At 42.8% G+C, this 23,722-nt stretch overlaps 1 protein-coding gene across 2 annotated transcripts in view; it reads left to right on the top strand.

Moving 5' to 3' along the window:
• Gmds (GDP-mannose 4,6-dehydratase) overlaps positions 1 to 23,722 on the top strand; it is a 546,952-nt gene that overhangs the window by 228,204 nt on the left and 295,026 nt on the right. For both annotated transcript variants that reach the window (XR_015439275.1, XM_004847792.4), the window contains exons 5-6: positions 16,649 to 16,841; positions 17,547 to 17,651. Coding sequence is in view for 1 of the 2 variants with exons in the window: in XM_004847792.4 (XP_004847849.1) it covers positions 16,649 to 16,841; positions 17,547 to 17,651 (298 nt within the window). In the remaining variant the exon portion in view is untranslated. The remainder of the gene's footprint in view (positions 1 to 16,648; positions 16,842 to 17,546; positions 17,652 to 23,722) is intronic.

Here is a 23,722-nt window from a genome sequence, read left to right as displayed (position 1 = left end):
AAGATTCTACACTGTGATGTTTGAGAATCCAGAAAACCAACTCGCTTCCTCGTCAAGGACCTTCCTGCTGAAATAAGTGTCTCTAATTGCTGGAGAGTTGCAGTAGCTGGCTGGGTTGCAAATGTGCTGTCCACACAGATTCTGAGAGAGACAAGGAGGGAAGCAGGAGCCTGGGGAGTGGCCTAGGCCGTCATACCTGGCAATCCTTCAGAGCTGCCGCCGTCCTCCCTCTGCAGCTTGTGCAGCAGGCCCAGGAGAAGAGCTGTCCCTGGCGCCTGCAGAGTCCTGGACACTCAGAGCTGAGTGTCCAAGACTAGGCAAAGTCTCCTGGATCCTTCGGAGTTTTCTGAGTGTACTTACTCTCTTTCTCTGTAATTTCTCTGAGGGAAAAGCAGAGCCTTTCTTGTATGAGACTGTCCAGGTTCCCTTCTCACCCAGGAGCAGACCCTGCTACCTTTGTTTCCCATTGTCCTAACCGCGCACCAGCCCGGATGTTCTGATGTAGGATTTTGCACATGTACCTACCTCCGGCATCGCAGCATCTTCCCCACTCTCTGGCCCTCTTCCTGACACCAAGACAATGCCAGTTCCTGCACTCTGGGCTTCCAGTTACTCGGTCCTATCTTCTTTTCTTGTCTTTTGAGTTACATTGGACTTCTTTGAAGGCAAAATATTGCAGTGGCCACTGATCGTAACTGGCAGGATAACCTTCTACCATGCTAGTTGGACCGTGTGAAATACACTGTCCTAACCTTTCTCCACCTCCATTCTCAGAACATTGCTGTAAGGAAATTCTGTGCTTATGCCCTTCTGTACTGTGAGTCCTCGGCTCAGCAAAGTCCTCTGCAATCTGGGCCCACCCTTTCGGTCTATTGCCACCCTCCCAGTGTCACTTTTCATAAGTGCAGCTGGCCCATGTCAGCTTAGGAGTGTTCTTAGGTTAGTGTGTGTGTGTGTGTGTGTGTGTGTGTGTATCTTCCTCACGTGTATTATTTTTTTCTTTTCAATGCCATTTTTAATATCCTGTCCTTCTAACCTAGATAACTAACATTTAAAATATTTCCAATTCTATTTTTCATTTAAAATGCTGATTTGTTTTATTTTTAAACATTAGTAACCTTTAAGACTCCTTGTAGCCACTGAGCCCAGGTTTCGTATTTGGACAGTACAGTATAATTCTGCGTTGTTAGATGCATAGGATGTGGCGTTGGTGCAGATGGCATGCGCACTTCTGAAATCCACACAGAGAGAGTTCTCCCTGAGCACAGCTTGCTGGGGGCTGTTGAACAGGGAGCCCCAGGGCTCAGGGCATGGAGTCCCTGAGAGGGAGTGAGGGGAGGCTTCTGTCCCTGAAGGAAGAGCTGGGGGCGGGGGGAGGACAGGCAGCTGGAAGGAGGACAATTACTTCTCTCCTTCTCAATTGTATTTGTGTGTTTAGTTGCCTTCTGAATGCGACTTGTTTATGTGAAAGCTAAGCCACTATTTAACATTATTATGTCTATGAGAAATATACTCTGAATTATGAAAAACTGTCCTAGAACTATATTCATTTAAGCAGGCTGAGTCTCAGTTCAGCTGCCCTGTTTTTAGAAAAAGCATCAGTTTGTTATTAAATGCATAGAAAAGTTGGACCACCAATTCTGTGTGTCTAGCTTGCCGAGGAAACATTAAAGGGTGCATATGAGTTGTGTGTGTGTGTGTGTGTGTGTGTGTGTTGGCGGTTTAGTTGTTTCCCTCACATTGTTATTTTTCCCCTAGTGTTAATTCCAGCCACACTGCTTATTAACTGTGACCACAGGTGAGCTCTTAATTGCTCTGAGCTTCAGTTTTTCCAGATGTAAGATAGATAGAATAGTAGTCCCTGACTCACAGACCTGTCACGGTATTTAAACGGCAGGGTGCTTATACAGCTCTTGGCCCAGTGCCTGGTCCATGGTGAGTTTCAGACACTCACAAAGACTGACTTCTACTGCAGCTACCACCTCTGTGCTTACTACATCTGTTAGCATGTTTAATTCCTTTGTGTGGTGAAGCCTCACATTATTTAAAAGTGTAACCCATATTTCCCACTTTATTTCTTGTTTCTTTTTTCCATGCTGCTTGTCAGCATTGCATTTACTGTAAGTTTTTATTTCTTTATATTGTCTGTCTTCTTCTCACTTGGACAGAAGCTCTACAAGGCTGGGCTTTCTGCTCGCTGCCTTCACTGCTGCACCCTGATACCTAGAATGGTGCCAAGGCTTGAGGTTGCTCGAAATGTGTGCACCGAGTGAGCACGGACAGTACTGGAAGACCCCCAGGTAGTTTTGGAAGTGCTGTCACTTGGTGTGTCTGGAGCTGCAAGTGAAGGTAAAATGAAGTGAGCAAAAATTCCATGCCTCAAAGAGATCACGACTTCTATAGGTTTTAAATTCTGGGTATATTTTAAACTTACAAATCTAAATAGAGAGGAACAAAAAAAAGAGTGAGAAAGGTTTTTAAATTCCTTTCCCACATTTAACCCCAGTCTTCCAGTTTCCATGGGCACAGGAGGGGAAGAATCAATGGGCCATCTCTGTACATCTTTGTGCTGCTGCTCTGTGCTCCGCCGTCAGTACATGAGCCCTGGTGAACCTCCTGGCCCAGCTGGCTGTGGCTGGTGTGTACAGCACAGGGCACGGCCCAGCCCTCGTGGTGGAGGGAGCCACCACCTCAACAGTGCAGCCTCTGCCTCGTCTGCTGGCTTGTGATGCCTTCCTAGTGCTGCGTGAAGAGCACAGTGCTTAAGAAATGCCCTTTGAACAGCTGCAGTACATGCTTCCTTGCTTAGTCAACATTGCTCTTATCTTACCCACCCCTCGTCCTCCTTGCTCTGAAACTTGTTGTAGCTTAAAGCTAAAAAAGTTCTAAATAGTAAGTTAGAGATTATCCTGAAAGCTAAATTGCTTTAACCAAATACCCCTGAGAGCTCCCCAGACCATTAAATTAATAGCAAGGAGTAGAGAGATAAGCAAAATTGATGGCAAGATTCAAGCTTTGTGATGGAGATTTACAGTCATCATGATCTGGTGGTCTCAGGTCATTCCTCTTTCTCGTGTTTTGTTTTTGTGTTGCAAAACTCAGCCTTCATATAGAAGCTTGCAGATAAGCTGTTGATTCAACTTTGTGATTATGTAGCCCTGCACTCTTAGGAGTTTAGGGCATCTCTCTTAGAAATTTCACCCTCCTTCCCTTCTCTCTCTCTCTCCCTCCTCTCTCTTTCTCTCTTTCTTCCATCCATCCGTCTGTCTGTCTCCCTCCCTCCCCTCCCTTTCTTTTTTCATAGTACTGGGACTGAATCCAGGGCCTCAGGCATACTAGGCAAGCACTCTACCACTGAATTATACCCCTAGAACTTTTCAAAATTTTGATTTGAGACAAATTCTCACTAAGATTTCCCGTGCTGACTTCAGAGTTGCAGTCCTGTTGCCCCAGCCTCCCAAGTAGCTGGGATTACAGGTGTGCACCATCCTGCTGGACTTTTAATTTTTAATCTGTTCTTTGGTCTCATCAAGGTAGTGAAAGTCTAGCTATCACAGAGAAAGCAAAATCAAGTGGCTGGAACTGTACAGATGGAAGTTCTGGCTCATCGTGGATGCCGGGGTTAGAAACCTCATCAGGTGTCTCTGTTACCGCACAGTGTGTCAATGCCTGGTAGTGATGGGGTATATTGTTTGTATGTTATACCTGTCCCAGCTTCACTGGTGCCTCCCCAGGTAGTTAATTCTGGAAGAACCAAGTGTATTCTCAGGTAGGGAAAACAGGTAACCATCTCTCTTTGAATCAGCAAACTCCCAGTGAAGGTCATTTTCCCAGTCAAAAAAACATCATTTACAGATTACCTATGAGTCAAGATGTCCTCTTATTGTAATAAATCTTAAAGAAAAATGACGTACTCTTAAATAAAGGAAATGTTGAAACTTGAAGTTATAGGCACTCACTAGTTTTTGAGGACTATTTTTCAAGCTGTCATAAATGTGCCAAGGTATCAAGCTGAGCTTTGTCCATAGCGAAGTCCTGGAGGAACAAGGTGGTGCCTTTATAAAGTGGAAGTGTGCCATTTCCCAGTTACCAAGCGAGCAGGTCCTCCCCTGGAGCCAGGTGCAGATTCTGACTTGCCCCAGCAGAGGCTACAAGGCTGGTAGCTTCTGCTGTCCCACAGCTCCAGAGGAGCCCCGTTCTGAGCCTCTGCCCTATTTGATCGCAGTCCTCCCCTTCCCTGCCCCCTTCTCTCCTGAGTGGTGTGTGTTTTGGGCAGCACCCCTGAAGGAGGGTGGGAGTCTTCCCAGAATGTGCCCGTTCTTTTGGCATCTTCCAGGTGTATTTTATACAGACTTGTGCCTTTCTTCAATCTTCATTTTGGGATTTTGCTAACTATATGATCTCCAGTATATATTGGATTCTTTGTGAAATCTGTTCCACTTTAATTTTGGCTATTTTAAAAATTGATTTCTTGTTTTTAGCTCATGTTCCTTTGTACCTTGGTCCTTTAGATCCAGTTTAAAGTTGCTGTTAGAGACATGTATCTTCAAAACATACTCATCATGTTACCTTATTTTCATTTCCTCTGGATAGATTGTTCCTTAGTTGTAGATTTTATTGGTTCTTGTTCTTAACATTATTAATAATGTTTTTAAATTTTTGGTTTATGATCTGTGGGTATAGCTTAAGGCTTGCTTAGCACACTCAAGGGCCTGAGTTCAATTCCTAGCACCAAAACGCAAAAAGATTATTTGCAAATCCATATGAGGCAGAAGCCTTACCCTGCCCCACCTGTGTGCCGTAGTGTTAATGGTCCTGTGGTTGCTCTCACCCGAGTCTAGGGCAGTCTCATCAGAGCCAGTTCCTTACTGGCCGCTTCAGTTTCCATCCAGCAGTGACCCTGGAACTCTTAACAAGTCTGTCCATGGCAAGGCCACCAGGCGTCTCAGAGCAGAGCCTCACTTGCAGCTTCAAGGCCACTTGCCCCTGTTCTTAGATGCCGAGATTGATCAACAATGAAAAGCCAGGTACAGTGGTGCATGACTGTAGTTCCGGCTGCTTAGAAGCTGAGGCAGGAGGATTGACTGCTTGAGCCCAAGAGTTGAAGACCAGTCTGTGCTAAGGGAAAACTCCAATCTCAAATATATTTAAATAAAACCTTCACAAACTCGGCTTCAAGCTGTCAGAGGCAGCTCTTTTGGTTTCCCCATTATGGAATGAGGTCTGCTTCAGCCCTTGGATGGAAGCAGGAAGTTGGCTCAAGCTCCCCTCACTGAGCACCCACTGAACCCTGTTGTCCTCTTACCTCTGCCACCTCCAGCCTGGAGCTCCAACAAGCTTGCACTTCAGCCTCACTGTTTATGTTCCAATAACTTCTACTATTTGGGGTCTGGCCTACACAGACATGTCTTTTTAGTATTCACTCTGTGCATGTCATCATTGCTATGCTTAGAGTAGCATTGATGGGGACTTGTGGCCTTACAATGTGGCTGTGTGTGTACCATGTATTCATTTATTTAAACCAAGGTGTTTGAACTTGATCTGAAAGCTCTGGGCAGCCACAACTTCAGAAGGGTGGGATCAGATTGATTAGATTTTTACATTGCTGAAAGACAATTCTGGTAGCATGGAGGATGGCTTGTAGAAAGGCCAACGGAGTGCCAGGAGACCTGGCACTTGGCCCAAGGTGTGCAGGGCTGCAGTGTCTGCAGGTCCTTGGGCTCAGCCCAGCAGTGATGTCTCCTACTCTCCCTCAGTGGCTCTTCTGAGCAGTGAGTGGTCGTTGTCCTTTCCTGTCCTGATCCTCAAATTACTATTGACTAGGAACTTGCATGGTTTTCTCAATTACATATAAAAATCAAGACTGGAAAAGATTTTAATTAGCAGAAAGATTTAATTAGCAGAAAGATTTAATTAGCAGAAAGAAACCGAGGCTTAGCAAGGCTGATTTCATTACCCATTGGTCATTGGGAAAATAAGGACTGGACCTCAGAACATTAGTCATCTGCTAGCATTTTTGTCAGAGTGTTGACACGCTGCAGTGTCACTCATGGTTCCCTGAGTGCCAGTCATTCTTAGTGTTTTGTCTGCATTTTAGTTTCTTACATCTGGGAAAGCCTGGCCTTTGCCACTGTTTCTGCCCATGAGTTCCAAGTGGACCTTCAAGAGGTGGCGCCTGCCTTGTATCTTCTGCTGGAGCAGGAGAGAATCCCACAGCTGGCCCTTTTGCAGGCCGCTGCAGGTCCTGGTACTCTTCTCTGTATATCTCGTCGCTCCTCTTCTTCTTTTGGATTCCTGTCCTTGAACCTCATCCTTTCCTTTCTTGAGCATAACTTAAATTTTGTTTCCATTTTGGGTTTTCCCTGTTTTCCTGCTTTTGCTCATGAAAATGGAAGGCAAACTGATTTGCCACAGTTTGCTTTCAGTACCTGCTTTTTCTTCCCAGGGATTTAATAAAATGTTTTCTACAAAGCACATTGGTCTCTCATGAAGGGGTTACTTATCTTATAGAAAATTTTTGTACATTTCCTTCTCAGCTTAGATATTTCTTCCCAGTATTTGTCCTGAACCTGATGCTATTTGTGGAAGACGGGAGGTCAAGGGAAAAGAGAGGCAGAGAAGGTAAGGAAACAGCATATTTTACCAGGTAATATGGTGTTGCTTTGGCCTCTTGGGTGTGCCTCACTTGCAGACACTGACACAAAGTGAGGTATTTGTCCTGCCTATAGGATTAGGTCGATTTCTGACTTCATGCACCCTTCTCTGTGGGCAGTTGAGACCTCCATCATGGTGACCTCAGGCTGTGATGTCGCTTCTCAGACTTGTTTAACCCTATCCCTAAGTTCTAATTTGACTGAAGAATGACTTGCTACTTAGATGGCCAGGTCAGTGTTCTGTTTGTATTGTAATGTTACAGTAGTCCCCATTCCAAATGTCATAGGAGTCATAAAAGGACAGTAAAACTTCACAACAATAGAGCTTGTGTATTATTTGCTATGTTTCTGCTCTCTTATGCCCAACTGAAGTGACTTTTCATTAGTTTATCTGTACAGACATAACATTATCATAATCTGGTTATCATAATCTGGGTGGATTATCATAATCTTGATTATCATAATCTGGGTGGAACTTTAAATTCTGTAGTCATCTGTGGATTATGGTCAATGAATATTTTGAATCCCTTGTTTGGTGTTTTAAGGTCCTCGACTAAGAACCCCTGATACAAATGATCCTGCAGTGTCTCTTGCCACCACCTCTTGCCATCCCCTGAGAGCTTGGGGATGTTAGTCATCTTGGTAGTGTGTGATTAGAAGGTGCTTCAGAAGATTAAAATTGTAAAAATTACATAATGCATTTCAAAGCCAATTTGGTTGTTCACATTCCAGTTCAGATGTACAACTCTAGAGTCACATTAATGCCTTCCCGTACTTACATTACATTTGGGGCTTTGTCTTTGAGGTCAGGAGTATGCTGAGTGGTTTGGACTGTGGAATAATAGATTGTGGAGAGCTTATGGCTGTGGCTGGATGTGAGCTGCAGGAGAGATTTAAGAGCTCTTCTTCTTTAAGCACATTCCAGAATACTGAAACTCTGTTACTACCCTTCAGTACAGAGCAGATGTTCTTAACCTTTCCTTGCCATGAATTCTTCCAATAACTTTGTGAAACCTAATCCTGTTCACAGATTGTTTTTAAGCGCATAAAACAAAATAACAACCATTACAGAGGAACTCAGTCTATTGATAGGTTAATGCTACACATGTAAAAGGTAGGCTTGTGGTGCAGGACTGTGTCACGACACATTATAGTTCTGGACCTGGCAGTGGGCCTGGTGACCACTGGCACTGTGAAGCAGTGAGGGACACAGGTGACATTTCGCGACACGTGCAGCAACTGTACCGCCATGTGGAGTGGCTGCCATCTGTGTTGGCGAAAAGGCCGCAGGAAGTGCTATTACTACTGAGGATTGAAGGACATTTTAAGTTGAAGGGAATTACAAAGTTTCACATACAGTTTAATGAAAATAGGTATGTAATTTTCCTATCCAAATCTACATGCCTCGCTGACTTCCATCTGTAGACCTCATGGATCCTTGTTTCACCCCATATAATTAATTTCTTTAGGTAGCGTGACTCATTATTTCTGCTAATCTATAAAGATTCTCCACCAGTTTCACTCTAGAAGAATTGCGTAGTTTCTTCTGTGCCATTCATTCTCTCATGCAGAAATCATGACAGGATTCTCTCTAACACCAGCCGATAAACCTGTAACATGGACAGAGATGGCACAGGTGGCTGCAGTGGCTCCTCTGTGATCACCGGGATCACAGGCATTTTTAAATTAAAGTTCTCTACAAAACCAGGAAACTTGGCTTAGTGTTTGTGTTAAACTAATTTTAACATATTAAAACAAATCAATGTCTGAAACTTACCTAATATTTGTTTTAGAGAAAGCACTCTCAGAAAGACTTTAAGAAATGAGCCAGAGGTTCTGGAGGATATGAAAGTGGCAAAAAATGCGAACAGTCAGCACTGCAGCAAAGGAGAAAGCAAATACCAGCATTGAGGAATGAGGATGCTCAAATTTTAAAGATAGACTTGGGGCCATCGATCTCCCTTTTGCTCCCAGTAAATATGAGTCAGCAGAGTTGCCAAGATTTATAATGAGGTTGGCCTTCCAGAGCAGGAGTTAAGCCCTTATAAAAAGAAAAAGCCTCCGAGTGTTCTAAAAATGGAACACCCTATGTTTTGTGTACTCTGATTAGTAGAAGTTTGCTGTTATCACTAAAAATATGAACTCATGCAAGCAGTCAACACTGGTAATTGGACGGATATTTTCTGTCCTCCTCTTTACTGAGCAGGAGAGAAGGAGGATGTTGTGGAATTCATGGCCTCGCAGTGCAGGAGCAGACAGAGGAGGAAGTGTGTGTGGCCATGCCCCTCAGAACCTCTGCGCACGGTGTCTTTGGGATTGTCACTTTGTGCTGTATAATGGAGGTTCTGATTCTCCATGAGAGCCCTTTGTCTACTTTGAGTATTTCAGAATAGCTAATGGAAACAGCATCTTAATTTACCTCTGAGCATACAAAGGCAAACACAGATGTCACATTTGTTTAGTCTGGGTGGAATTCATCACTCTGTAGAGTAACAACCTTATGATTGTTTGATGTTCCAAATCATTATTATAAATGTTTTTTAACAAAAATACAGTTGTAATAGGATAAGGAAAAATGATATAAAACTGGGTTTATGGCTGTGAGGCATAGCAGTTTGTGACCTGCAGCACTGGACCTGGCATGGCCTGGGGTTAGCAAGGCAAGGGCTGCGAGTGTGGTGTACACGGAGAAGCCTGGGCTGCAGTGATACTGTCCTGAGTCCTGAGCTTCGCTGCCCAGTCCCCTGGCTGGCCTAGCCCACTGGCCGGAAGAGCCTCTGCTTACCAGTACGTAGACAGCACTTCGCATTCTCAGCCTGTGGCTGATGCATCCTCTCTATTTGCTCCTGCAGTCTCGTCTCCAACAGCTGCATCCAGTTCGAGTAGCTCACATCCCTACAGCTTCCCTTCCCCATATGGTCATCTCCTGCCTGGGCCATTCATCCACCTATCCCTGTCATCTGTCCTTCACTCTCCTTCTCCCCACCCCTGTCAGCCCCTGCAGCTCCTTTCTGTAGCCTCTCCACCCCTCTTTCTCCTCTGCACCCTAAGGCCGTGAGCCAGAGAGTGGGGCAGCAGTGAGGCACTTGTGGTCATCTAGGCCTGTTGCTGTCCACTCATGGCGAGGCAGTGCCCTCTCGATCCCTCCTTGTCTGCTGCACTAGACCCACACTTGCCTGGCTTTGTGCATTTCTGGAGAAGCAGATTGACATCTGGTCCCAGCTGCTAAGTAAAAGTCAGCTCTGTTGGGCTCCTGCTTCCCAGGAAAGCCTGCTTCAGGATGGAAGGCGGGCTTCACTGTTGCTTTCTGTGATTAGGAACTTTCACTCACAGAGGAGTAGTAAACAGTGCGGCTGCCTGTGTGGTCTCCCTCAGTTCCCGCTCCTGTATGGAGCCTCCTCCTGTGTGCCTGAGATCACGTGGTAGAGGAAGTGTTGTCCTGGATACTGGTTATCTTTGCCACTTTTACTTCTTTTGAAGACAGAGCTCCTTTTCTGAGATGACATTTGTAGCCATTCATGGAGATTTTTAAAATGGGATTTGTGCCCTATGTAAGGTTTGTTCCTTTACTAATTGTATAATGAAGTCATTAGGGTCAAGTACTCAATCATGAGACTTAATGCTTCTCCTGCATTCAAGTAGAATCTCTTCTGTGTGGTAGAACAATAACAAAAAAAGAAAAAAGCAGAGCTCCTGTCCTCACAGAGCTGGTGGGCTGGCCTGGCCACGAGGAGGCTGTGCAGGGTCCACGGGGTGGGCGCTTGCAGGCACAGCAGCCAGGGAGGATGGGGCGGTTGGTTCTGATTGTGAGGTCTAGAGAGGACCCTGGGGAAAGAAAGGGAGGAGTGGGCAACAGGTTGTGAGCCACTGAGAGGTGTGAGCCCCAGCCATGACCAGGGTGGGAATGCAGGCTGGAGGAAGTAAGGCTGGAGTAAACCGCAGGGACTCGGTTGCACCCTGAACCCTGCGGGCCCTGGGAGGAAACAACATATGCTACACATAATTTTGCTATCTTTAAATTCCTTCCCATAGTCTTGTTTTCTCAGCTGAAAAGTCTTAAAGAAGTTCAGCCTTATACAAGAGTTTATTGTACAGTTCTGTCTTGCTGTGTTGGAATTTTTTTCCTTACTAAAATTGTTATTCACATATTTATACTTTAGAAAAGAATGGTTCGATGAGCATTTATGAAATAAATATACACTGTTTCATTTAGAGCATTTCTTCCAGTGGCTTTCCATTTTGACCTTGCTGGCGTCCTAGGGGATTTCCTTGACAGAAACAGCCGATGCCCTGCCCCCGAATTCATGGTCTTGTGTCCCAAGACAGCAGGGTTAGGGTGAGGATGTGTTTTTGTTCTTCATCTGCCTTAGCTTGGCATTGAGCAAGTGAGGGTTTCAAAACTATGTGCACCTTGGTGTGGTGTGTGTATTACCGTGGAGTAGTGTTGGGCAGCATGCGGGGACCCAGAGGCAGCAGTGCTGAGCCATTATCCTTGGACAGACGGACAGAGGGATGTACGGATGCCTCCAGGACCACAGCCTCCTCCCTTGCTCTGGAGCCCAGACTAAGATCCAGCTCAGTCTTGCTCCTTGAGGGCTCACATTCTGAGCAAGAGAAGCCCTTCTGGGGCAGCCTCATGGGAGAGCTGGGAACCAGGTGACCAAGTGGGACCTAAGTCCCCCGTAGGGTTCTGTCAGCCCCTCTTGGCTCTTTCCAGGGGCCTGGGTTCCACAGCTCCCATGCTGCCTGCTGTGCTGCTCAGAGAGAACCGCGGTCCTGCCTCAAGCTTTTGACCTTGGCCAGCATTTTCAGTAGATGAAGATGTGAAGGCTGCAGTCGGCACCATGCAGAAGCTCTCTGCTAATGGAACGCAGCCCCTGTTCTCCTGTCCTAGTTGACTAAAGTAAATAACACTTGACCTTAATCTCAGCCACCAGGGAGGCTGTAGCAGGAGAATCTTTCAAGCCTAGGAGTTTGAGAGCACCCCGAGCAACACAGCAAAATCCCCATCTCAAAGAAAGAAAGAAACAACATTTAGAAACTCATTCTTCTCTTTTTGCTTTGAATACCTTCCTCATTTCTGTTTGTTTTGATGTAGTTATGAAGTTAAAATAGCTATGCTGGCTTTGAAGAGATGAAAGGGCTTTAAGGATGGAGGGATTATCTTTATTATTTGCTTTATTTGATGTCAGGTCTAGCACAGTGAGCTTAGGCCTTCCGTAATAAAAGTCTGATATGATATCTTTCGACTGTGAAGAACCAGAATTTGAACTTTGAGCACCTATAACTGAGGCCTCCACAGATCATTCAGCAGACCATTCCTGATTTTCTGTTTGTTTCAAGACAGGCCATGATTTATCACCCATAAGTAAATGAAGATAATTCCTTGGATATCTGTTGTATCTTTTAAGAGTGGTTGGCTTTGTATCTGTCTCCCTTTGGCTTTGCGTCCTCCTTCAGGCCTCGCCGTGCCCTCATAGCTGGCTGCTGGGTCTCCTGGAGCCGCTCCACCCAGGTCCTGAGTATCCCAGCAGCCAGCTCCTCCCAGCCCGACTCACCAGCTGTGGTCCAAATGGTTCTCCTTTCCTCTCAGTTCTGACTCCATATAACTGGTACACCTTTGTCATAATTGTTATACTAAAGTTCAGCATTATATAGAGAATTATGTCTCTCTGGCCCTTCACATTTTTACCTATTATTTTACTGCTATTCAATTATCAATCTCTTATCATTCTGATAACCCTTTTCTTCTCTGCTGGTTTCTGTGTGTTTATTTTGATATTTGTTTATTTGACACTTAAACACATTGTTAGTTTACCCACTGTCTTCACTCAGCACATACTGTGCCGGGGAGCCCTGCAATGTAGGAGACACTGCAAAGAATGGACACAGGCCTCCCCTCAGGGCGCCCACATTTCAATAGGGAGAGAGAACAGGTGGAGTGAGAGATCACAGTGAGAAGGAAATGATGCAGGGCATAAGGGTGCGTAACTGGGGATGAGAAGCACTGGGTTGACTCCGAGGGAGGCAGGAATGGAGAAGGGAAGAGAGAGGGGAGATGGAGTAAGAGGCAGCCCAGAGGGAGTGCAGCAGGGTGCCCAGAGCAGCCGGCAGGCCGGAGGGAAGGCCCACGTGTGGAGGGGCTGCCGCTGCTCTTCCATGGAAAGAAGTGGGGAGAAATGCTTGGATTCCTGCAAACTGAGAAGGAAAGGAGGAGCAAGGATGACTCTTGGTTCTGTTTTGAATGCATATTATTGACAGCGAGGGTTGGGCCAAGGGAAGTGGAGCTTTGCGGGCAACATCACCCCACGGTCCGGTCCTGTAACTGAGGTGATGGGCAGGGCTGTGGGCCGGGAGGCAGCCTGACTCTGGGTCTCGGCTCTGCACAGTGGTGCAGAGACACACCTAGAGAGAGGAGAAAGAGGTTCTGCCCCGAGCCCTGGCAGGGGTGGCGAGGCCTGGGGCTGCTGAGGGTGGAGCCGGAGCCCCATTAGGCCAGTACCAGAGTCTGGAACTTTGCTGCCAGTAAAATGAAGAAGTTATTTCTAGAAAAGAAATTAGGATATTACCTTGTACGTTGAGTCTTTTGGTTTTTTCTTTCTATCAGTCAATTGTATTTGTTCTCTTTATTGGGTGAATTGTTTCTACTGTTAAGGAAGTCTCTGTGCCTCTGAAAATCCAACACTTTTCTGTGACTAGATGATGATGATGATGATGCCGTCATCATCCCATAGCACAGATGTCTCCAAGTCAGCATTTTTGCTTCACAGTGGTGCGAACATTACCCACGCTCATTGAAGCCGCACGTTGGATTTTAAATGCCATCTTTTCCTGGGCTGAGGGCAGCCTGACCCTCTGGACAGCTCCTCCCTCTGGAGGGTGAGCAGCTTGAGTGTGTGGTACGCCAGGTGTATCGGGTGCGCTTGTGACTTAGAGCGGGTTTATTGGGTCCTAACCCCATCCTAAGTCCAGGGGTATCTGTGTTGAGAAGATGTGGAAACCAGTGACTATCACCGTATTTTAATACATTGTTGGGCTCGCAAATAGAACTATGGATTAGTTCAGGGATCAGAAAGCTCTTTCTGTAAAGGGCCACATAGTTCATAGTTATATCTCTTCATGAGAAATGCATCCTATGTAGGAGCTATTCGACTCTGTGGGTGAGGCTGGAGAGTGACTGTAAACACGGGAGGGAAGCAATGCAGCTTTTCCCCAACAGGCAGCTGGCCAGATTTGGTCCATGGACAGTTACTTTCAGGACCCTGTATGTTTTAAGAATCATACTTGTAACCTTTAGGGGGTGATCAAGCTATAAAGTACTGCCTTGATTTAATTTGTTAGTTTGTATTAAAAAACATTTTTCAAACAATTAGATTTTGTCAGCCATTCTTACCTTTAGAATTCTGATCTTAAAACATATGCTTTATTCTTGAGAAACTTCCATAAAGTTTGCAGAAAGACAGCTGTCTTCTCCCTTCATCGCCTGCCTCAGTTTCTAACTTCAGCCCACCTGTTTTTCTCCTTCCTACTAGTATGACCTCTGAATAATGTCCTACCTAGATGCAGTTGTGCAATTTCTTTATCTTGTGCTCCAAAGATCAAGGGGATGTTTGGTTTGTCATGAGTATATCATACAAGTATTTAATATTCAGTATATAGTAAATTTGTCCTTAGTGTAAAATTCTGCTCTCCTATTTGCATAACTTCTCTGTCTCAGTTTGGTGCTTATCAGTTCAAGGAATAAATAACGTATTTGTGCAAACAGCTTAGAGTGGCATCTGCCCAGTGCAGAGGACTACTTCTCCTGGCTGTTGTTCTCATGTAGCTTTTGACACCCATCTTGAAGGTTTTATTCCCCAGCAAGGCCTTCTCAGTGCCTTATTCCTGACAAGACAGCCAGTGTCCAGTCCATTCTGTGGAGAAAGAGCAGGCACAACTGGATATCCATCTGTGAATAATGAAGTTGGACCCCTAACTGTACACACAAATTAACTCAAAATGGATTGTAGAAGTTAAATGCAAGAGACAAAACTATAAAACTCATAGAATAAAACATAGGAGCAAATCTTCATGATCTTGGGTTAAGTGAAGTATTCCTAAATATGACATTGAAACCATGAGTGATGAAACAAAAAGTAGGTAAATTGTACATGTTTTTCTCCATTGGCCACCCTTAAGAAAGTGCAAAGACAATCCTCACAATGAAGGAAAAGTCGAAATTATGTGTCAGGTAAGGGAGCTCTGTCCAGAATATAGAAAGAATTTTTAAACTCAGTAATGAAAAGACAAATAGTTAAAATACACAGATGGCCAGTGAGCACATGAACAGATGCTTAGGATCATTACTCATGAGGAAAATGCAGATGGAACCACAAGGAGATACCACTTTAGACCACAAGCATGGCTGGAAGACAAAGGGCAGACCACAGCTAGTGTTGGGTGGCATGTGGGCTGTGAGAGCCCTCAGTCCCTGCTGGTGAGAGCATGGGTGCTGTGGCAGGCAGTCTGGGAGGCAGTCTGGCAGGTCCTCGACAGGGTGGCCGCAGTGTTGCCATGCGGCTCAGCATGGCTTAGATGTTTGCGAGAAATGAAAACTTGGAGTGAAAGAAGCTGGTCACCAAAGCCTACATGTTAAATGTTGTGTTTTTGTGAAATGTCCACAGTAGGTAAATGTGTAGATTAGTGGTTGTCTGAGTCGGAGTGGAAGTTGGGGGCTGGGGAATGATGGCTGATGGCTACAGAGATTCTTTCTGGGGTGAGGGAATATTTTGGAATTAGATGGTAATGATGATTGCATAATGCTGTGAATATATTAAAACCACAGAATCATAAACTTTAAAATGGTGAATTGTATGGTATGTGAATGAATCCCAACAAACCATTATTTAAAAAGAAAAAAAAAATCCCATATTTGCCTTTGTGGCTTGATAGATTATGGGTAAAACATGCTGTCTTTTTGCTCATTTTTATTTCCTGGTTGTTACCTGGGCTTTCCGTAGGCCTAGAGGACAGGGGCTACGAGGCCGTTGACTCCCCGGCGAGCACTTATTTGGGTTCCAGAAGTACTGTGTGCAGGCTGCAGCCTCTTTTCAGGGGATATTTGGGCCCAGAAAGTAACAAAGGCCAGCCACTACCCAGTGAGAGGTTTTTCCCATGAAGACGGAGGTCCCTCACAAGGCAATGAACAGATCAGGGTCGAAGACTTTCAACCTCATTATTTAGAGGACTTCATAACAGGGTAATTTGTTGGTTGTATGTATAGATGACTTAAGAAAAAGGCATTTTGGTCACATCTGTTTTCTAAAACCTGTCTCAAAGGACAGCCATATATTGAATTGTTACTCAGTGTCCTCTTAGAAATTAGCCAGTTCATATATACATTAGCAACTTGCTATATGTACTGTCTTATAAAAAGATTATATAGACTTGCAATATACTGCAGTCATTCATGTGTCTTAATTTAAAGATAGAAAGCAAAACAATCCTTGCATACATCAGATGTATTCTAAAACATACATTATCAATCTTCTCTGTGTACAAAAATCAATAGGGGGCTGGGGATTTAGCTCAGTGGTTTCACCGCCTGCTGCGCAAACGCAAGGACCTGAGTTCGATCCCTGGTACCAAAAAAAAAGTCAATAGGGACTTGTGAAGAGTGTAAATGTCCTGGGCCTGCACCCCCATTTTTAAGGGACACCTTCTGAGGGAAAGGGCTTTGCCCATTGATAAGCAGTACCTAGGGATTCAGCCTGAAGTGAGGAGGTAACCTGAAGTTTTCTTTACTTTGCAGTAGGTATAAATGGGTAGTATAACATTTGCAGCCATTTGATGTTAGAATAGGGAACAGCCACACTCTTACTCGGCTGTTAGAAAATAGGACTGTTTTCTCACCAACACAACGTTGCACAGTGTGTGGAATCTTAGTCCTTGACACCCCTGCCAGCATTTGTCACTATTACCTTGAATGTAGCCCTGTCTCCACCATCTATTTGCAGATTTCCTTTGACTTAGCTGAGTACACTGCAGATGTTGATGGGATTGGCACTTTGCGGCTACTGGATGCAGTGAAGACCTGTGGCCTTATCAACTCTGTGAAATTTTACCAGGCCTCCACAAGTGAGCTGTATGGGAAGGTGCAAGAAATCCCCCAGAAGGAGACCACCCCTTTCTACCCACGGTCGCCCTATGGTGAGAGGCGTGTGCATGGTTCTCTGTGTGTGGGGCAGGGGCTGCTTTCACTCTGATCTGTTCGTGTCTTCTGGCTGAAGTCATCTGAGTGTGAGATCAACGTGAAGGTAGACTAAAGTGACTGGACTTGTTGAGAAGCATACCTTTGTACATCGCTAACTTCGCGTATTCACTGCCATTGCCCCGGGTGAAATTATCACCTCACTGCACCATTTGTGTGTGTTCAACTCTTCCATCCAGATCCCTCTGAGAGGAGAATCAGACCCAATGTGATTCTTGCACTGAGCTGTTCTGAGATTGTGCTGAAGTGATAAGGTTTCATGTTTTTTATTTCTCCATGCAAGTTTCCCTGTGCTCAAACCCTTAAGAAAAGAAAGAAAAATCTGGTACACCTAGTATATTTGTAAAGAAAATATTCATGAACGACTTCAGTGATAAAATTTCAAAGTGATTTGAATGTTAATATCTCCAATTTTTTCCTTTCTAATTCTTTAGCACTAAAAAAAAGAAAAACACACTATAAGATGTAAGAGCAGTGAACTTCTGTATGGTATAGTTGAATTAATTACACGGTAAAAGAAGGAAATTATTAATATTTCCTACGAGCATGATTAAGGCAGAGGAACCTATTTTGTTTTGGCTTTTGATTCATATTTTTAAATTTTGATATATTACACATTATAATTCTTGAAACTATTCCAACAGGGGCCGCAAAACTCTATGCCTATTGGATCGTGGTGAACTTCCGGGAAGCATACAACCTTTTTGCAGTGAATGGCATTCTCTTCAATCATGAGAGCCCCAGAAGAGGTTGGTAAATACACTAATTGAAAAGAGAACTTTAGACTTTAATAACAAAAAGTTGTAGGTATATTCTAAATATGTTCTATGCACTAAAAAAATGTTACCTCTATTTTGAGCTATCATAAATGTCAGAAGTGGTAAATGAAAAAATGTAAATCTGGCCTTAATTGCTTATCAAGTTTATGGGGTTTTGAAAAATTCAACATGAAAAACTGTGCATATTCCAATTTTACAGTTTTCATTAGTAGGTCTCACTAAGCATGTTTTCAACCTAAGTATTAGGAAGTTTCCATATGAACACAAAATTATAAGAAGTCAAATAATGGTTGTTTCTGGAAGTCACTTCCCATCACATAAACTCAGCCGATTGGGTATTTAGTATTTTTTCTTTACATTCCACTGAACAGACACCCAGAAATTACTGTGTTTCTAGGGTGTATCTTAAAATAAATTTGAAATCATTCTGTGTAGTGAGAAGCATTGTCAATTTTTATAAGACTTTATTTGTTTGTGTTGGCTTGTTGCCCTGTCATGGTTGTCATTGAGATTATTAACAGCATGCTAGCATTAAGTTTTAAATAAGAAAATGGTACTTCCCCCATTACTTCTGATTTCATGAAGGATAAGAAATCTTAGCTAAGTATATGTACTTTTAACAAAGTAAAAATTATCTTTATAGCCTGATTGGAAGAAGTTTTATTAAATGTCACTGTCATTCAGTCTTTTAGTGTGAACATAATGACAAGGCCAATATTATATGTTGTTTCATGCCCAATAACTAGTATAATTATAATTTTTGCAGTGAAACTCTACTTGATTATATAGCCACCAAATTGAACCAACAAGCCATGAAGAAAGATTAAAGTGACAGGTTTATAAAACTATCTTTAGCGTCAGTGCATTTTTATTTTATAATTGCTTAAGTTAAAAATTCCCATGATGGACTATTAAAGCATAAGATGCAAGCCTGTCATTTCTGTTGCCTGGGCAGCCAGGAACATTTCTTTAATTAATTTTGTGGTCTGGGCATGCTCCTAAGGGGAAAGAAGAGAAAGAGCTTAGCTCTCCGTGCCTCCAGCCTCTGGAATGTGGGTGCTCAAGGGATCTATTCAGTGAATGGGAATGCCTGCCTCTTTTCTCACAAACCTGTTTATACACAATGATTGGGTTTTCTTCTCCTCTTCACCTTTTCTACCTGAAGAGAAAACTAAAAATTAATTATTGTCAATAGGAGAGGGGAAAGCATTCGTAAGTTGTAGAGTTAAATGGTAGATTTAAATGTAGTGCCCCCTCAATCCTCTGTACCACAAAGAGAACAATTTTTTGTTAATGTTAATCACATTCTTTTTAACAAAAACTTGAAGCAGGAATTGTGCTTCGTTATAAAAGTAAGGGAGGCAGGAGGTAGGCGTAATGAGGAAATGTTCCTTCCACATACCAACTCCCAGCCCCATCGCCAGTGCCATGGCTGCTCTCCTGCAGAAAGGTAGCCTGCGCGAATTGTCCTGCCACGTGGCTTCTGTCAAGTGTTAGAAACCTGACCTTGCAGTACACACCATTTTGATTGATTTTTTATTACATGTCTGGAAACCAGTGGTGTTCTGTTTTTTTTACTTTATTTACATAATCAATTAACGAAAAAAATGTAGAGGTATATGTGAAAATGATGTTAGTGCTTTAATTAACTACAATATCTAATACCTAATACAATATTTCTAGAAACTTCAAAATTAATTTTCATAATGTGACAGTAAAGTTGTTCATAAAGACTAATTGTTGTTTTCTGAGGAGACATCTTTGCCATAGTGAATCTCTTGCTGGTAGGGCTGTGTCATATTCTTAAATCTGCAGCTTCTAAAGCAGTGCCTATCTGCTAGTAGGCGTTCGGTAAATATTTTTAAATGAATGAAGAAGTGAGTATCTCACATTTCAGTTAAATGTTCCTGACTTGAAAGCCAGATCATTGGAATTAGAGAACAGGAGAAATGCATAGGATGGTTTTAAATAAATATTGTTTTATTGATTTCACACATATAATAATTAAAGCCAACAAACTTTTAAAGTAGTGACTCAATCTGATATGCTTTAATAAGCAGATAAAATTAATGTTTAATAATTCTAGTTTGCTGTGACACTGAGTTTGTTTCCTTAAACTAGCCGGTCATTTACCTATCAGTGTTCATGTCCTGACCCAACAAGCAGCAAACACACCTTTACTCTAGGTGGGGCAGTAGGGACACCCGACCTAATCAGTCACAAATACCTGAGTAGTTGAGCCCACGTTGTGTAGATTTGGGGGCTCAGGAACTTTGTCTCAAAAGGAAAATAATTGACAAGATACATTTTGTCACATGAATGGCATTTCGTGAGAATTTACAACTTTAGGAAGTATGGAAGAAGTATTTTAATATAAATATATTCTAGATCAGAGGTTGGCCCACTGTGGCTCATGAGCCAAATCCAGCACACCAGCCTTTTTTCTATTCTTTGTAAATAAAGTTGGATTGGAACATAGCCAGGCTCATTTGTTTACATATTGTCCATGGCCCCTTTCACACTGGACTCCTGTAGCCTGCAAAGCCTAAAATATTTACTGTTTGGATTTTGAGGAAACATGTGCAGGCCCCAGCTGTAGACATTTGGTGCCTCAATATCTAAGAACCTTTCAGCTGGGTTTACTGTGGGTTTCTCCCGAGGTAACAAGGTAGTCTTTTAAAAAGATTTCCAAGAAGTATCAAAGTCAGAGTCAAGAATGTCCAATCCTTGTGCTGAATTCTGGAAGTACTCTGGTCACTTGGGGTTCTGTTGTCCCGCACGGCTGTACTGCAGTGTCTGGATGCCCTACAGGAAAGCTGATTGTCAGTGAGGAGTGGGCGTAACAAGCCAGCAGCATAGCTCATGACGTAACCCCAACTCCTGCTTTGACCCATCCTAATTATGTGTTCCTTGTCTTCTCTGTCTTGTCCATTCCAGTCCTGTATGATTTTCTTTCTTTAAAAAAAGACTATTTAGACTTTTTGTTAAATATATTTGTGTTGTTTTGAGAACTTTATAATACATCTGGAGAGAGTCACACTCACCTCTGGTTGCATACAATCAGCAGTCGTGACACAGTGACAGGGCCTGTGTGTCACTTGTCACAGTCCATTTCACTGCGTGAGATGCTCAGAGTATTCAGACCTTAGGTTTGCTGTCTGTAAAGTGAAGCACAGTTGTAGGGTTTGCTAACACAATTTTAGAATAGTATGTCCAGAAGGCATGAGAACATGTATATTAGCATGTTTTGTGAATAACTATCATTCTGCGCTATATATTGATATTCACAGATATTAGCAAGCTGCTTTTATTCTTAAGCATTCAGCTTTTGAAAATAAAAGTATATATCCACTTATTAACGAGAAGACTGAATGCTTTATTTCGTGCATAAATTGTGTAAAACTGCTCGTGTATCTGAAAAGCTTTTTCCTCTCATATTGTTTCTCTAAACCTGCAGTGCTATATCTATCTGGCTATGGCTGGGTATAGAGATACATATATTTCTCTATTTCTGTTTACATAAATATAATGTTCTATTTGCTGTGGATGTAGATATGGCAACACTTTTCTACTGGAAATAAAGATTTATATATTCTCTATTTAGGAGATTTTGCTTATTGTTTAGAACTATTTAATTTCTGCAAGGAAACTGACATACAATTTTTTTGCCCTTGTTATTAAATTTCTTTGAAAATTTAAACAGCTAATAAGATTGTATTGTCATAAAGATGTTAACTATATAAGTTAAACCATGAAAAAAAATTAAAAGATTTTTAATTATTTTAAAATAGCTTGTAAATAAGGATATTTGAATTTTTGAACATGTTGCTTACCAGTAATAAAATTTATTCTTATATAAAGATAATATTATTCTGTAAATTAGGGCATTAAAAACAAGCCTATTTAGTAAATCTAACAGTATTATGTCTTTTTTTCTGGTACCGGGGGATCAAACTCAGGACCTCACACTTGACAGGCAGGCATGGTGCCGCTGAGCTAAATCCCCGGCCCTAACATATTATTTCTAGTTGTGATTGTTTACTACTCTAGGAAGTAAAGTAACAAAAGTTTTTACTACTTGTCACCTAGATAATGTAATCACTTTGCCAACTGTGTCTTAATTCTTAACATATTCACAGAGTACCTTGGGGCAACATTAGTACAAATTTAATGACCTTTAAAAGTTATACATAACATTAATAAAAGTGTATTCCACATAAAACATTTTACATGATGATCCAGGGAAAACAACAATAAAAATAAGAAATATATCTTACCTTCTGTTTTTGGAAGACTTAAGAAAATTAAATTAAACTTGATTTCCTGACTTTGATGACTAAAGATACCATGAGTAAAGAGTGAAATGCAGCTAACTTTGAGCACTCCTGGACTTTGAATGTGCTTTTTCAGTTTTCAGTGTGAGTGTGGGATCAGTGGCTTGGCGCTAGTGCAGCTAAGGCCTGACTGAGGTCTCTCCAGGACTTCCCAGGCCCACATCTTAGAGAAGAGGGCCAGGCCAGGAGCAGGCCAGGGAGTTCGCTGCTGCCCAGTGGGGCCCAGTGGGGCCCAACCCTGAAGACACTGGCTTTGTAGAAGGAAGTTAATTCAGATTTCCAGTCACTCAATGGGTATATTTTTCTTAAGTTGACTCATCTTTGGCTTTTGATCATTAGGAAAGTCTGGGCAATATGCTGACTGCTGCTTCCAGGGTGACTGAGGAGGTAACTTTTGGCTAAGTGGACCTTCCTTGCACGCCATTAGTTTGCCAGTGTGAGTCACACACAGCGATTGGTTTCATTTGGATGCCTTCGGCCTGAGTAAGAAGTCACACTCCACGTGGACTGTGTATTTCTTCAATTCTCCGCCTACTTCTCTCTTCCTTTTTAAGTGTCTGAGAATGGGGTCTTTGGGGTTGGAGATGCAGCTTAGAGGTAGAGCACTTGTCTAGCATTCCCTAGGGTCAGGCTTCAGCACTGCAAAAAGGGGAGAGGCCCTTTACTCAGCTCCGCATATAGGATTCTTCTGAGCAGATTTTCTTCTGTTTCTCCATCCATGTCTGCCTAACCCCTCATCTAGGCTGCCTTTCACTTCCATGTGCAGCCATGCTAGTTCTCAGGGGTCGTGGGGCCTGCGCAGAGAGACACTGCCAGCTCTGTCTCCCTCCAAGCTCTCTAGGACTGCACAGAGCCCTGTACACACCACGCTAGGGCTGTGCAGGTACTCATTTTATTCTGCATTGCACTGTGTATCTTTTCCAAGCTGATGAAGCAGAGTAGTTTAGTTGTCAACATTGTCACCATCAAGTGTTGTAAGAGTGAAAAACATTACATCAGTGAGCTGTTTTTGGAGCTCGTGGCATTGGGCTTTAATATTCTAAAAGTCCTTTCAGAATACTTTTGAATACCTTACACATTTCTTTATGTTTGTATGAAAATTTATATACATTTCTATTTTTTCCTAATTTTTTATTACTGAAATAGTGTAGCAGCCCACTAGATGTTCTCTTTCTTTAAAAAAAAAAGTTGTGGGGGAATAACCAGTTTTTCCAAAATGCTCTCAGAGTGTATGAGTGAGAAAAAAAGTTAAAGGTCAATTTATCCCACTTTTTCATCAGTGAAGAAACTGAAGTAGCTGAGATCGAGTTGTCCACCCTCATAAACTGAACTAGTGGCAGTGAGGTAAAATACTCCTGAGGGAGCAGGAGTCGTGTGAGCATCGTCCATATGCACAGAAACCACAGATGGATGAGTTTTAGGGTTGGACATGGAGGAAACAATGCTTATTGGACAGGGTGGGTGCTTGCACTTTGCTATAAAATAAGTGGAGAAATTGGAGATTTAACTTCTCAGTTGCTCTTATATTTTGTAAAAGGTATAGATCAGTTTACTTCTCTCAGATGTTTAGCAGAAATAGTCATGATAAAACATTAATTTTAAATAAAAATGTGTGATGACAGAAATAACTTAGCTTGAGTATCAGGAAGAAGTTGGCAATGAGAGTAGAACTAATATAACACATTAAAAATCCTAGGGCAATAAAAA

The sequence above is a fragment of the Heterocephalus glaber genome, unplaced genomic scaffold (assembly GCF_053883595.1).
Source record: "Heterocephalus glaber isolate CG9 unplaced genomic scaffold, H.glaber_assembly_v1.0 deba00001472, whole genome shotgun sequence".
Lineage (NCBI taxonomy): Eukaryota > Metazoa > Chordata > Mammalia > Rodentia > Bathyergidae > Heterocephalus > Heterocephalus glaber.
Note: the sequence above shows the minus strand (reverse complement) of the source record. Positions and strands in the feature narration are given on the sequence as shown.